Source organism: Rhynchophorus ferrugineus, unplaced genomic scaffold, assembly GCF_030347505.1.
Source record: "Rhynchophorus ferrugineus isolate W39M unplaced genomic scaffold, kcgeb_rfMv2 rfM5, whole genome shotgun sequence".
Lineage (NCBI taxonomy): Eukaryota > Metazoa > Arthropoda > Insecta > Coleoptera > Curculionidae > Rhynchophorus > Rhynchophorus ferrugineus.
In genome coordinates, this window is record NW_027472584.1 from 19678598 (window position 1) to 19695710 (window position 17113).

The 17113-nt window shown below is 30.9% G+C and overlaps 1 protein-coding gene across 7 annotated transcripts in view; it reads left to right on the forward strand.

Moving 5' to 3' along the window:
- The window catches only part of Sema-1a (semaphorin-1a), a 135998-nt gene that overhangs the window by 111099 nt on the left and 7786 nt on the right, over nucleotides 1-17113 (forward strand). For all 7 annotated transcript variants that reach the window (XM_076405535.1, XM_076405539.1, XM_076405534.1 and 4 more), the window contains 3 exons: nucleotides 8375-8567; nucleotides 13510-13598; nucleotides 13665-13806. In XM_076405535.1, the coding sequence (XP_076261650.1) occupies nucleotides 8375-8567; nucleotides 13510-13598; nucleotides 13665-13806 (424 nt within the window). The remainder of the gene's footprint in view (nucleotides 1-8374; nucleotides 8568-13509; nucleotides 13599-13664; nucleotides 13807-17113) is intronic.

Below are 17113 nucleotides of genomic sequence, written 5' to 3' on the forward strand. Positions count from 1 at the left end.
AACAATTTCCGCAAGTTAATGCTGACGCATCAACATTAATGAAAATAAGTCGGTGCATATTGATTTCGCCAATAAAACAATCAAACACAAGTTAATATAAATAAATCAGTAAGTTGTCTCGTATGGAAATATAGCCATAGATCTTGGCATTACCCTTGATGCTAAAATCAGCTGGAAACCACATGTTAAGGAAAAATGTGAAAAACTCGAGCTCAAGTACAAGAAATGTGCTGGATATTGGGTAGATATGCTAGCTGTCAGTATATAATAAGCTTTTGCTTTACCGATAAGTCTTGAAACCAGTGTGGACTTATGGTGGTCAATTCTGGGGTTGTACCAACCAAAGCAATACAAATTGTCGATAACGTTATCAGGAATTATACCCAAAGACATAAACAGAGGCTCCATCAGTACATCAATGTTGAGGTTCTCTAGCTCTTAATATTGATGGCTTAGTCTGAATATTAAAGACAGTAAAACTGTTTGATCTAGTTCAGTGAAATCATAAGTAAACCTCATTGCACATTAAAAAACAGTGACGTAGATGTTAAGCCCAAGGAGTCTATCGTAAAATAAGTACTTTTTAAAAACAAACAGCTTATTAGTATTGATTTACTAGGTTGCTATAATATATTGTTCACATTATCATTTTTAGTAAAATTACTGGGATATTATTAAATAATAAAAAAATATCAGTATAAATATAAAGCCGTAGAATATTAGAATATCGTTCCTCAACCCTTACAATAGTTCCAGCTATTTATGAACTCCTTTAGAATGGTGTAGGTACCACCCGTCGTGATTATTATTTTTAACCGGCATTTTAAAAAAGGAAACAATTATAAAAACACGACTTCCTATTTTTGGCTCAAATCTGACTGCATGATTACATTAATCTATGCGATGCTATCGTCACCTGATACCACCGTATTTATAAATAAACTTGTTATTGTATGGGTGGCTAATAATGTTAAAATTGTTGCATAGCTAACAAATTGTCTCACCTACTGAGGCATTGTAAATACACAAAACTAGACAGGAAATTGCGCGTACTTGCCATTAAATAATTTTCCTATTAACCTAATTTGTGCTGTTATAAAGAAAACAAAACATCTGATATTTAAGGGTCCGAAAATAAATAAAAATATTAATATGGATTTAAATCGTATGGAATGGAATCTAAAAAACCGACGCAGCCGGCTTGGTGGCGCAGGGGTAAAATAAGAAAAATAATAAAATAATAAAATCCTCCTACTGTTGCGATAGCCGCGGTTTCGAATCCTGCTGTGGCATGGTCCTAAATTTATGTTTGTGATTGTTTAATATTTGTGATTGTCGTAGGCAAGAGTGTAAAATCCGACAAGGAAAATGATCCCAGTCACGCTAGTAACCAGGCTGGGTAAGACCGGATGTCTTCTGGGATGATTTCTAAAATTGGTCCCTCGCCAGTCGCTAGGCTTAAGGGTAAGGACCGTGATTCAGAGCCCACGTTAAACTGTAGGTCTAGTCCAAATAAACTCATAGTTGGTAACAGGAGACTTTAAAATATATATTAAAAAAACAGACGCCAATTTTTATATACGCAATTAAATATATCAAAAAACACATTTTTTTATTATTATTTTGCGAAATGCAATATAAGTAACTGTAAAACAACCTAACTTAACTGTTTTTATAAAACGTATATTAATTATTAGGATTTGAGATATTTTAAGAAACCAAAACAGATAAAGAGATATGCTATAATAAATATCCCATTCACCATTTTTTGTCCCATTATCTATTTTATAATTTTTTCGATTTAATGTTTTAGAAAATACAGGACTGAAAATTGCATCATCAGACATTTGACTTAAATAATGCCGCTCGTAAATTACTTTAATTGTAATCAATTCCTTCGTTAATTTATTGTCTTTTTTACATCGTGTAGGTGGCTTTTTTTCATTGTAGTATCCTTTTTTCCATCGTTTGCAAACTGGAAATTCAATTAACATTTCGGATTGTTCATGCTTAACTAGGTCACATTCTAATTATCGTCTTATTTTTTTGCACGTGTCGAGATTTCTTCTTTCTATTATGATTCTATTTTCTTTTCGGCCGTAATTGGACTTGGCTCTGAGTCAACTTAGGTACAATTTAAATTTTTAATATATTCTGTTCTATAATTTCACTATTTGTTAACACTTAAAGTAAATTTGACGCCATTCTCTGTCTAAAGCTATAAAAAATGTACAAACGGCAGTCAGCAAGATCCACAAATAGACTAGAGGTGAGTCGAAAGATAATTTTTTTGGTGTGGAAAAAGTAATTTAGTTAGGGAAATTGCCTCCAAACTGGTAAAAACAAGTCCCAGTTTACAAAACTTGGCGGACTTAGGTCCCCTTGATTTCTACCTCTTCTTGCGCGTTCCACGAACTTATTGAACAACCTAGTACACTAATGGATTTTTAAAACGTGTCGCCTACTGGTGTTATCATCTAATACACGATACCTGTCCTTTTGTTACTATTTTTGTCCACTTAACAACATATTCTCACGTATTTTCTACATTTATATACAATTAGACTAAATAGTATTACAATCAACGGAGAATATAGTGTTAAATAATACTCGCTCATGTGACAGAATGATTAAAAATAGAAAAGGGATTGTTATAATAGAGCGTAGGCCAACCTTTTATTATATTTTTTGTTAAGTGTTGCGGAATTTTTAATTTATACATGGTACGGAACATATATCACATAACCACATAAAGGTCAACTTTGAACAATAACTATTGTCCTTGAAGTCGTAGTATATAACATATTACAATACAATAAAGCCATAATAGCAATATAATAAATATATTATAATGTTCAGGACGCTTGTAAATCGAGAATCTTTGACATAATGTAAGTTAGATAAATAATAATTAATATTTTTCAAGAAATAGTCTTTGTTTTTTCAGATAACGAAGAAAATTAATAAAATATGTAATACTAAAAAAATTTACTCACATTTTGTAATCGAAAAATGTTTAAATGATAAATCCTGGAACCCTATCGCAGAGCCACCTACCGGGTCCGGTTGTGAATCTAATTGTTACAGAGTGTTTAGTTGAGGACGCATTAGTTTAAGAAAAAAAATTAAGTTATACAATTTTATTGTAATTTAATAGAATCATTTGCTTATCAAGAATTTCCAGAGGCCTATAACTGTGATTTTATAGCTATTAAGAGCAACTGCTTCCACTCCCAAGCTCCAGTCATTAATAGCTATGTTTATCTGCTGCAAAACCAAATAAAAAAAATAAGATTTCGAAGCGTTTTGTTAGTTAGTTTACCACATACTCTTAAGCGTTTTAATGGACTCTGAAAAAAATTGGTAACTCAGTTACGTTGGAACCTTTCACTGTTGAAATGGTCATTGTGCTTTAAAAGCAGGAACATGTTGAAATATATCAAGAGCCGGAAAAATTGTACCAGTTTAGAAAACGTACGTTTCATTGTGGTTGTAAATGGACTCAAGTAAACAGTGTTGCTAATACTTAAACATTTTTATTTCTTTTTGGTATTATGATACTGTAACTGGCACAAAATTAAATTGAATGACTGTTTCGTGACCTATTTTTGTCTATATATATTACAACTAGTTCGAGTAGTGTCCGTATTTTAAAAAATATCTCGACAGGAAGTGATTAGTAAGGACAGTTAATCAAATTAATTATCCAATAATAAATTCTCTTAATTGAAGAATATTGAATTTTATGAAAATGTTATTGTACCTTATTATTTTTTACTGTCTATCGTTATCCACTACTTTTAAATCTTTTGAAGTTATTAGGTTAGTTATTCTTTTTTGGTATTCTATTTAAACTCTCAGCTCTACATCTTTCAACTTTGTTAGTTGATTTACTGAATAAAAATCGCCATAAATGTCTTCTTTTCAACTACATTTTATGAAAATACACTTTTTTATAACACTTAGAAGTGAATATCTTATATAGTTAAGTATTCTAAAGGAAAAGTTGTTTTCTAACTGATCATAACTTTAAAAACTAAACCGTATTATAAGTAACAGAATCAAAATGTTTCTAAAGCGTCTATAGATAAATATATGTTATATACTTGAATTCGAGTTGGAAATCCCATTTGCTTGCTATAAATATAAAAGTTTAGTATTATATTTACCGTTACTTTTGTTTGTCTTTTGTGTGATTTGAGTGTTTGAGCTTAAACCAAAAACTCCTGGGTCTATATAAAACCTAATTAAAATCCTCTAAATCTCTTCATTATAACTAGTTTCCTTGGAAAACAGTGTTATATCATACTATCATGGAACACAACACTGAAAAATTCAACAATAAGAAATAATTAGTTGCTAAATAACAATAAATTGAACTCAACCAAAATTGAGTAAATAAATAGTTTTTTTTTTAATATACTAAAATTTAATGCCATTTTTAAAATTAATAAAAAAATATGTTGTTTTGAATGTGAACTTTTAAATCTCTGTATGTTAATCGATAAGTTATGGACAGGTGTTCAAACATTCTGTGAAAACCGAATATCTCAAGGCAAAACGCATTAAAATACTTTGCCTCTTTGTCTAGATAAAGATTAAAATACTCATCGCCCGTTAGTCTACTCATATTCAACTTTCTGTTCAGAAAGATAATTTTCAAAACTTCGATAATTATGTAGCAGACCTTGAAAAATCAACATTTTCGCAGTTTTGCTTGTAACAATTAATCATCCTTACGATATTCGTAATTCGTACAACCAGTCCAAAATCAAGAGACCTGTGTTAGACAAAAAAAACCTGCTAAATATTATCACTTGAGTGTTATGTTGAATGAAAATATCATCATCAGATAATGCGGACGTTTTGGTATCGAAGGACAACATGATTTATCTTTCTTACTTTGCGACCTGTCCATTTCCATTTTAATCATTCGACTCTTGATGGCATCGTACACGTCTATTCGTTTCATATGTAAAAATAATGACCTCCAATAGCCACGCCCTATTTGAAAACGTGTTATATTTAGTCCATTTTTTTATTAGTGATATTAAAAGCATGGTAGTTCATTGTTTCATTGACTTGTATTAGGAATTAAAAAAAACTGCCCGATCCCAAAACGTATAGATATTATTCGAAACCATGAAAATTATAATTGAAAACACATAATGTATATTTTTTTATTTGGCATTGAACTCGATACAAAATGGTCCGAAGTTTTATAGACACGCAATTTTTTTTTCTCCTATAGAAACAAAGTGTATCATTATTAAATACAAATTAAGATGGCTTAGAAAAAGTTGTATATAACAAGCGGCGTTGAAACATTAAATACCTATTAAACGTCTTGTTTCTGTGCATACATATGTATAAGCAAAGCCATAAAACTTATAATTTGTACGCTCAAAACAATAGAATATCGAGATTGTACAATTGATGGTTTAAACACTCGTAAAATACCAACGAAAAACATACTAGTCGATTGTTAATTTTGAATTTAATAATTATCGTTGGTTAAACTCCATTTATTTGTTTATTGATTTATTTTAAAGGTACTACAACACGTAATTTTCTTCAAAAGGGAGAAAGTGTTAAAAATTCTTATGAGATTACCAAATTGAAACATTAAAATTTACCGTTGAAGTGTAGACACGAGATGGTTTAAAATTAATATGGTTTAAAATAATGTATTCAAAGTTTTTTTTTCCTTTACTAGTATGACCAGCTAGAACCAAATGGTCTTCGGTTGATGTCGCTTCAGGTTCGGGATATGATTGTTTTGCGGGCGACAGAGAACCTGAATTACGACTGGGACTGTCGTAGTTTGTTTACTACCAGGATTTGTGGACGGATAGGGATTTTATTAAGATGTTATCGTGTTCTAAGGTTCCTATGGAGAACCTCACACAGAGTATGTTTATGAAATTTTTCACAAGCGGGACGCCTGATTCGAGGTGTGTGTATTGACGTTCCTCATAAATCATGAGGCTCACGGACTTTTTTGCATTGGAACACTTGGAGTAGTTCAAGTTGTCTCTCCGAGACATACCTGTACCACACATGTGCTCCATTGAGGCAGATTGGACGGACTAGCATTTTATACAGAGTCGCTTTCTGTAGGATTGGAACGTTACTTTTTCTGCAGAGTAGGGGAAATAATAGGCTGTACACGCCATTTTCTTTGCAATTGGCGTGCTGAATTTGGGCAGACCATTGGAAACTGGAGCAGAACTGGAGACCGAGGTATGAAACTTTCTGGAGCCATGGGATAGGGACTTTATCGATTTGAAGGTGATAAGCGCGAAGCTCCTTCTTGCGGTGGAACAGAATAGCCTAATAATAGAGTTTTGCTCGGGTTAATCTGAAGCCGCCAGAATTTGTACCACGCTATCTCTTGGTTCAGTTGTACTTGGAGTCTATTGCGTATTCCGTCGGGACAGTAACCGGTTGTGAAGAAAGCGGTATCATCTGCATAAAATGCTGTGTAGGAAAGTTTGTAGAGCGGGAAATCAGTCATATAAAGGTTGAATAGGGCTGGGGCTAATGGAGCGCCTTGCGGGACTCCTGTGGAGATTTGTTTACGAGAGGAGACTGCGCCACCGATACTCACCTGAAAGGATCTACCATCCAAGTATAAATCTATCTGGGATATTAGGTCATTCGGTAGACCTAGTTGTTTTACTTTAAGTAGACCGTGGTGCCATACTTGGTCGAAAGCTTTGGAGACATCTAAGAAGATGGCTCCAGTTTTTCGACCTTTTATCATTGCCTGGTGGATAGTTGCTGCGACGCCGGCAGCTTGATGGAAGCATAAATGTTTAGCACGGAAACCGAATTGTTCGTTCGGAATTGTGTGATGTGCGTCTGTGAAATCGTTTAATACGTTTAATATCGCTTTTTCAGCAAGTTTTGTATTCAAAGTGATTCCCATTAGATATATATTATATACATTTATGCTAGTGTTTCTTCTAAACCCCTAAATACATAAAAAACTCTTTATTTGAGATAGTATTGAATCCTTGAATCATTCAAGCTTGCAAGTTGGGATGGATAGTTTGGCTATTATAGAGATTGGCACATGATTGCAGCGTTGTTTTCTGTTTGCCTTTTCGATCATAGCGATCTAGAATACGAGGGTCACTATTTATATTTCGGAAATTGGCAACACTGTTGTGATGTGAGTCCATCTGACGGTTCCATCGTAAAGTTTGACATTTTTGACGATATACGTACTCAGAACATTTTGTCGCACGGACGCTATTTGTTTATTTTATATTTAGTTTTTCTTTCGTTTCGTCTCGGCAAAAAATGGAACTGAATCGTGAACATTTTCGTGCGATGATTTTTTACGATTTTCAACGTGGATTATCACAACAAGAGTGCATCAATCAACTTAATTTGACTTTTGACGATGGAGCTGCATCAAAAACCACCGTGTATCGCTGGTTTAGTGAATTCAATCGTGGTCGTAGTTCGCTGTCCGATGAGTTTCGTGAAGATCATCTAAAATCAGCTGTTGTGCCAGAAAACATCGATGCTGTGTGCAAAATGATTAAGCAAGATCGTCATGTCACCTATTGTGAGATTGAGGCAACCTTAAGCATTAGTTCCACCAGCATATATGCTTAGCTGTGCGAAAGTTATGTTCGCGTTGGATCAGACACAATTTGACAATGACTCAAGAAAAGGCTCGTGTCAATTCTGCAAAGAAGTATTGTTATTATTGTATTATTAAAGTTGTATTATTATTTTAACGGCGGACAAAAAAGTAAACAACCATTATAGCAGATTTTTTTTAGATGTTTTTTAAAACAACAAAAAGACCGTGGCAAGATTCATGTTACTTTTTCAACACACGTCGTACGTTTTGAAGCTTGGACTTTTTAATTTAAATGGGTGAAATGACAGAGCTTGCGTTTTTTCTCGAATTAATCTGAGCCTGTGGAAATTCATTTTAAATATTTTCCATTGTCTTTAAAAATATGTTTGATATTAGTGAGGTAATCATTTTGTTTGGAAAGTCTGTGATTAGAAAGGAGCTTGCATTATTTTCTTTCAATTTTAACTTTAAATAACATGTTTTCTAAAAGTACTGGATTATCTGGCCAAGATTCAGTTGAAAACCTAATTTGTCAATATCAAAATACCCAGGAAAAGTGTGATAAATTTAAAAAAAGTAATCAGTATTAAATCATCTTATCGATTTTATTATAATACTAAACTAAATTAGAAACACCCAAACAGATGTTTTTGTTCCAAAATTAGTTTTATATTAAGTGATCAAAAAATTACATTTTTATGGGCCATAGTCAACTAGACTGCCCAATAATAATATAACGTTATATTAATTCGTTTTTTTTTCTTTTTGTTACAGAACGGCAATTATTTTTTTGAAAAAGAATCCGAAGGTATCGGTGTATGCCCGTACGATCCTAACCACAACAGTACCGCCATCTATAGTAACGATTACTTGTTTTCGGCAACTGTTGCCGACTTTTCCGGAGGTGATCCACTTATTTACCGAGAGCCTCTCAGAACCGAATTATCGGATCTCAAGCATTTGAACGGTAAGTTATTGGTTTCGCCTTGAATTCTTGCCTGTAATTTTTGCCATTTTACCGTTGGGAAACAGTCAATTGGACTCATCGGTTTTTCATCAGTTTTAGATTTGGCAATTAGGTAGTTTCGCATCGCTTTATTCAATTTTTTTCCCGTTGATATTAAATAATTTTTAATTATACGAAATAAAAACCGTGACATTTAGCTAACGTCAATAATTGTACTCGATATAGGTTGGTTAAACAATAGTGGTTTCGATTAATTTTACGACTTTTGGTAGAAAGTAGTTCATCACATATAATTTTAATTATATTTTAGTATCTTCAATAATTTATTTTATATTAATTAACTTTTGGAATGATATATTACTATATTTAAAAAGTATTAATTAATACTGTGTCTAGTTGACTACTATCCTCTGTCCCTCGACACCTAGGGATCCTTTTGTTATATGGAAATATTTTCTATAAAAACTGACCCTAGGTTTATGTTAATATTTCCATGAAGTGGTATTGGTTCTTCTTTAATAGTAACTAAAATATCACAAAGATATGTGTATACTGTCTTAAGGTCGTTAAGTGTTGTACTTTTAACTTGCGATTTAGGTTCACAATTTCTACCGACTATTAACCATTTTAAATTCATTCAATATTGAGCATTAAGTTGTTGTTAATAATTGTTCTGTTGAATATTATCTTTATCCTATTATCTTGGGTACCTCCTGATCTCATTTTCTATCATGGACACCAGATTCAGGTTGCTATCATAGCTGATACAATATAAATATACAATGGAAAAATTATATTTAGTAGTTTTTAATAACATCTATGGAAAATAACTGCTTTAATGTCGTGTATAGTTGACTTATATACTTAATAAAAGGGAATTATATTGTTGAATCGAAATCTTTTTTTTTTTATTTAGCACTGTCGTAATGATACTTAAACGTTGTTTTAGTTAATGAACTAGCACCAATAGTTTCGAAAATATATTAACATACTGTTAGAAACTAGACATAACTAAGATGTAGTAAATTTTCTTTATCAGCCGAAAGAGGCTATTTTAATATTGTGTCTAGTTGACTTATATCCTTAACAACAGGGGATTCTTTTGTTGAATCGAAATCTTCGGCATAAAAACTGGCCTGGGTTGTTTTCTTCCATGAACCAGTGCTACTTTTTCTTTTCTTATTTTCTACGTACTTCCATAGAGATCCCTTTACATTATTATGAAGGAAAATACCACCCAAAATATATATTATATTATTCATGGACTGTAATGTTTCGAGGTAAATATTAAAAAAAATGTATTTGGTTCACAGCTCTATGACGAATTGACTACCGTCCCGAGTGCCGTCATATAAAAAAACGTCTTTTTAAACGAGAAACGCCGCAAAAGAAGGACTGGTATAAAGGCACATAATGAGCTATTCTTCCTAGCCCACGTTGCGTTAAAGCTCGCGAGCTTATTTTATCTCTTGCTAGCTTAAATATATCGGATGCTGCGCGGCTGATATTTTTCTTTCGATTTCTTTCCCGGTTAAGTTAACTGCAGTGCCGTTTCTTTCACCGGAAGTAACGATTTAACTTAATTTTGAACCCTCTGGTCGTTTTGCAGCCGCACGATCAGCCTCAAGTAGTTTCAATTGCAAATCTAACTGCTTACTATATACATATCTATTAGGAAACCTATTCCTTGTAATTCTAAATAATAATTTCCTCTTGATATCTCAAAACAGTTGGTTGGTTATTGGAACCAAAGGATTTCCCATGATTCATTTCTAATTTAAATAGGATGGAATAACAAACTTTACCAAATAGAATGGAATCACATTAATGTGGAAAAACTAATTTACTCCCCTACATTGTGGTTTGATGATTTTTGACGACTTTTCCATATTTCTGACAGTATTTGAAATGCAAAGCCTTTTGATGTTACCCAGGAATCTACATATTTTTTCGAAATCTCTATAGAAATGGAACTTCCCTATTTACAACGCTGTCATTTTAATCGATAAAGTATGTTTATCGCAAACTTCTCAGCCGCATTCAATGATTCTTAACAGACATTTTCATTAAAATAAGTATAAATGAAAAGAAAAGCCAGCAGATAAAAAGAACAACAGATCTCTGCAATAAATATAGTTAGATAACTGTACCATGCGATATAATAAAGTCGTGCCATCTATTGTAAAACTGTAAAAATTAAGTTTCAGTGTGAATACTGATATTTAAAAAGAAGATGATGTTTGAATGTGGATATCGCTAAAAAGTCAGATTCAGTAGTCATGAAAAATACGCCATCATAGAAGAAAACTTTTTTCTTGTCTTACATCATTTAAGTGTCTTCAAATAAAGTTTTCTGTTGGAGTCAAAGTAAATTTCAGAAGGCTCTCACCAACGTCAGAAGTGGTTAGGAAATTATCGTAGAACTTTGTTCAACAGGGAAAATTGATAAGTTTTGTTGGTGAAAAGAAGTGAACATTTCATGCTCATAGTTATCCTCTTAAAAGTCTGGGGCTGGGTAAGACTAGATGTCGTCGGTAAACTTAATGCCGAGGACCGTGGTTCGGGTCCACGTAAAACAGTATGTCCGCTGCAGATAAACCCTCGTTGGTAAAAAAAAGACTCTAAAATATCACAAAAAATGGTAACAAGTTAATTTATAATTAGGATCGTGCCGAGCTTATCTAATTAAGGATGTTATTTTTTTAATTACTACTATTATGTACTATAAATAGAAAACCAACGGTATTCATAAAAGTTAATCTACTTATCTAAAATTTACAAATTCAAAGTACATTATAATTTAAAAGCCGTCAACCTACATCAACGTTAGCTTGAAATAATTCCTGGATAGAACTCATTTTCTCATTATGCTATCAGGAGACTCCTACGTTAGTTACTATGGGACCATTATTTTTTGTCTCGATGGTGATGGAAGAAAAAAATAGCCAGGAAGTGATTTGCATTCGATTGTATCACATTACTGAGAACCAGAATCGGTCATATCAATCACAAATTCTGTCTCATATGGCCACACGGTTTCGTATTATAATTATTTATAATTATGAGCGCACCTGTTGCTAATAGTGTTACGAATCAGTCCTGAAGGCAAGACGATTAGATTTCATGACGTTTTCGCAATGGATATTATAAATCAAGGTAACATCCTATTATCGAATAAACAGATGTTCGTTTTGAAGGTTATGATACCCTCAACTGAGAATACAAAGTCGTATTTCATTTTCATACATTAGTTCATAATTATAACCTGTGTATACCGAGTGGACATTTTTTATCCAACAATAATAATTAATCACTGATTCATGAGCATTTCAATCTTCATTCATTCCTCTGCTTACGGCGCGACGTTTAAAACTATAGGCTCAATCAAATTTTTTAAAAATATTGTAATATAAGAATCGTTTAATACAAAACATATCCAGATTAATTTTGTGTTTTCTTTCTGTGTGATTTTAATACTGTCGTCAAAACTGCCGCATAAACTCAGTTATATTTGTAGTAAAGACGATCAAGTGTTTTTTCTCAATATTTCCTTTATTTATACTTATTTTTAATAGAGCATATATAGAAACCATTATTAGATCAATATTTATAAATTAATTTTTTCATTCCAGTCTATATTTTTTCATAGCACTGTTTAATTAACACGAAGAAAATATTTCGTAGCATATGTATTGTTTATAAACCTCGTATTAATCGATTACCTATAACAATGAGGTGCCACTACGAACCTTATTATTCACCTTTAGTCATAAACATTCCTACAAGAGATGAATAAAATTAAAGAAAATATTTTTCATTAAAATCATACAAACTCCATATCTAATTTTGACATCAAGCTGAGTAATGTATCAAGTTTTTTTTTTCAAATAGAACTAATTGTAATGATGTTTACTGCCTAAATTGCTTAGTTGATCTTCATTTGCAGTGAGTCCCATAATATTTTTTCTTTACTATTTGGGTGATATTTTGTAATATTTTTTGAATCAATTTACTTTCTTATCAACACAATATTTTAAGTATCGTTCTATTATTTAATCAACAAAATATCCTGTTATTATCATATATATTTTAATAATTTTTAAAATAATATTTATTAACTAATATAAAATTACGAAAAAATAATTGCGGACATTAGGTAACTATTAAAGGAAACTGTATTATCAACAATATGGTTGTTTTCCAAATATTTATGTCTGACGCTTGGTATAAGTTAGATATAATGATTTACGAAATATGTAACATTTCAAACAAGTCAAATATATACAATTTATATGTATACAGTGCCTTTAACAGCTCATGTTTGAACGAGGAAACCTTTAAAAAAAAACAATCATTTCATCAGTCAATCAAATAAAATAACATCTTGTTTGTAATATTCCCTTTCTAATATTGTCAATGGTTTTTTATGTAATCTCTTGTATTTTAAATGTAACTATATTTAATATTCAAGTAGAAAAATGTGTAGACTGCACATTGTAATTTTGAGTTTTTTTGTAAATTCATGTATATTAGTATTTTTCATGGACCTTGGAATAGAAAACCTAAGGTCATGTTAAAAAAACACTATGTCAGTAATTGCTGATAGCATCTTTGAGCAATATTTTTTAATAATTTAATTTAATCGTGTTTTATTAACTCATAATTTTATATATTTGATAAGTAGTAAAACATAAGTAAGTGATAGAGTTCGAGTGTAATATCCTCAAAATAAATTCACATCAATAATATAATTGCTGGATACTTTTTATATAATATTTATTTTCTCTTGACGTATTGTTATACTAACTTTCACCATTTTATATGTCAATTCACACTATTTAATTGAATGTTAGTATGTTCGTCGAATACATCTCACTATTTTCTGAAAAATCTTTCATTATGTAACAGAATAATTTAATTAACATTATTTTTTTATTTTCAGCGCCTAATTTTGTAAGTTCGGTAACACATGGCGAATACATCTACTTCTTTTTCCGCGAAACAGCCGTGGAATTTATGAACTGTGGCAAGGTATGGATAATAATATGGCACGGGATAACGAAAGAAGTCTAATCCGTTCAATTTTCTCCCTAATAGATAATCTATTCCCGTGTGGCTAGAGTTTGCAAACACGACAAGGGCGGTCCACATCAATCAAGGAATAAGTGGACAACGTTCAGCAAGGCCAGGCTCAACTGCTCGGTACCAGGAGAATACCCGTTTTATTTTGACGAAATTCGTAAGTATCCATAATAAATTACTGCAATTTGCTTATTATCGTTTACTGATTCATTTAATTGATAACCTTTGACACTATTTGGATTTTATTTCGCAATATTTTGACCATTCTCTTGCCATTTAATTTTAAGAAATATATTTTTGTACGAAGCGTGAACTCTTTGATACGTAATTGCGCAAATGCTTTATTTTTATGGTCCTTGTTCCAATTTAAATATATCAACAAATGTTCATCAGTTTTAGGCGTGCAAAAAAGTAATCCATATCTTCAATGCTTAAATAATGGGTTAGTAGGAAATTAATTTCGACTTTTTTCAAGTTTTTCAACATGAATTTATGCATATAAGTTTCAAACACTAATAAATAATCGATGACCTTTTGCCACTGTTTTTCTAAAACCATAATTCCATTAATGTAAAACTTCGTATGTTTCAATCCTGTTTTGAAGTCGTATTTACGCCATTAAGAGAATTTGTCAGAAACATGAGTAAATGGTAGTCAGGTGGGACAAGATCTGGGCTATACGGTGAATGTCCAGCAATTTCTGGTCCTTTTTTCAATCGCGTTAGTTCTTGACAGTGGAAATTCGAATTAATGGTTTTTGAAAAACCTTGTGTGTTCCTTTTTCAGAAGTAAAAAAGACTAAAAATATATTTTCATCACTTAAAAGCTATAAGAAAAATATGTTTATACGAAACGTGCTTTTTAATATACAATTACGTAAATACTTTATATTTATGATCCTTGTTCTAGTTTAAATATCAATAAATGTTTTGCGAGTGTTTACATCAAAGTATAAGGTTCAAATAAAAATGAAAACGCGGCTATTAGTTTAATACGCGTTAAATTTTCATTGCAACTTGCCATTAAGATATATACACACACAAAAATTCGTATGTACTGTGTAAATATATATAATGAACACTTATTATACACAAACGATGACCCATACTTAAAAAGAAACACACATACAGTCATTAAAGTTATTTTAAATGTCTCAGCCCTTGCGTTTCGCTTAAATTACTTAATAGTTCAGAAGAAAAATAACGAATAAAGAAACACCAGTAGTTTTGTTTTTTTAGGAAATATAATTATTATAGTTACTGATGAATTATTATAATGGTGGAACGCCATGAAACAGTGAAAAAATTAATGTCACTGACAGGTCAGCTTCCTCCTCCTGTAAACATCTTTTAAAGATATCACAATAAAACTAATAAAAACTATAAAATTCATCTAAGACAAAAACAATACATTATATTAAAGTTTTAAATTATTATTTTATTGTGAGTTAATTTCTTATAAGTCTATTCAAAGTTTATTTGTATGTGTGTCATCGAATTTGTGACGTCAAAACGTTGCAATGTTGCCGCATCAACTTCAGTTTGGCTTTGACATACAACAGAATTCTAATCTAAATAAAATAATTTATATATACAAAAATGTTATCAAACATATTTAGTTTGTTAGACTATATATTGATGTTCCATCAATATGGACATATAGAATATAACCTAAAAATGCACTTTTTTATATTTGATCATATAGTCTCCATTTTCCTTCTTATTATATTACTCTAGCGGTTCTTAGAGTCTAGGGATAATTTTTCAGCTGTTGATATTGTTCATAAACACTTTTTCATCTTTTAAATTAATATTTTTTGATTAAATTGGTTTAATTATTATTAAAATAGGTGTGGTATATAATAAATTGTATTATTTCTGTTGATATATCACTCACAATTATGACAGGTGTCACCCAAAACAGTTGATACAAAACAAATCAAAGCCACCTATTTAAAACCCACATAGAACAAAGAAGAAACGCGAACAAAAGTTGTCCAACGAACAAAAATGACTCAGTCTCCTTTGAAGGCTACGAAAGCACGATTGTTTCTTTTTTTTTAAATTTCATTCGATGTAGTTCAACTAATTACATACAACAATGACAACAAAAGAACCTTAAATTTGAGAAAAATGTCGAATTATTTTCCGGCTTCCTTTAGGATTGGATTAGATAGGATAGGATTGTAATAGAGTTACCTGAACGAGAAAAAAATGTGCAAAAGATTTATTATAACTATTAGCTATTGCTTGTAAAATATCATATTTATTATTCCTATTCTGGTCTGGTGTAGACTAAGTACTTCTAACGGTACCCTCGTACATTTCAATACGATGAAAGATATACCTTATTAATCTATATGGATTTAATTGCCTTTATCAACTAGTAATAAGGATAGCTTAGGGATTTTTCCAGTTTAAATCGATCGTAATATCCGGCATGTTTTTGTTTTATACATCATTATCTTTATTACTGATTTGATTCACAATTAAAGCTGTTTGATATTTGATTTAAATCGGCTTTTATAAATGTAAAACCATTAATTTTATAATATCATCATATTTCAACGTTTACTATGCGGGTCTAATAGATATGCAACCGGTTCAACTATCACTAAAAACCATATAATTGATTATTTTGTTTTGATTTTGAAAGTAAATTTAAATAATTAAATTGCACGAGCGCTGATCCAAGTTAAATGCCAACAAAATGTATCACTCAAAACTGAGAATTAAAGGTTCGATATCTATTTCGCAAAAAAGATACACAGGGTCTTCTTCGAAATAATAAATAGCCTTGTTGTAACATTTTAAATGTCAAAGCACTGTTATTTTCTACTAATATTGACTCAAAGTCTGAGTTGCATAATAAATTTGTGTCACCCAATATTTTTTTTGAAACTAAAATTGATAACTAATTCGCAATTAATTTTTTTCAGTATACTAAAATAAAAATGATTTCATCATCTAAAACTTATACCATTTTATATAAATATAAAATTTTATATAAAAAATATATAAACATACATCATTTTAAACACATTTCACATTAGTTCAGGCTTTCTAGTAATTATCCTAAGTACATACAATTAAAATGATAAATACATTTTGCTTTAAATAGTCTCAACTTCCTCTTGAGATTTATCTTACGGTTGTATTAAAAGGAGAATCAAGTTTTATCTTTTTTTTTTGAGAAAGTATAGTTAGTTCTTCTCAATTGCGTGAATAATTAACTTGTCCTACTTGTTACGAATCTATTAATGTTTTTATTTAGTTTCTTCTTTTTTAATTAATGTTATTAATTAATGCAATACGGTTCGAATAGATTTGTTTGAGTTTTTGTGAAGACTGTGAATTAATTTTCAGGGATTTTTTAAATTTAGTTCAATTAGACATATTTTATGCATTATTATTTTCAAGGTGTTGTTCATCGTTAGTTAATTATTTTTCCCATCATTTCATGTT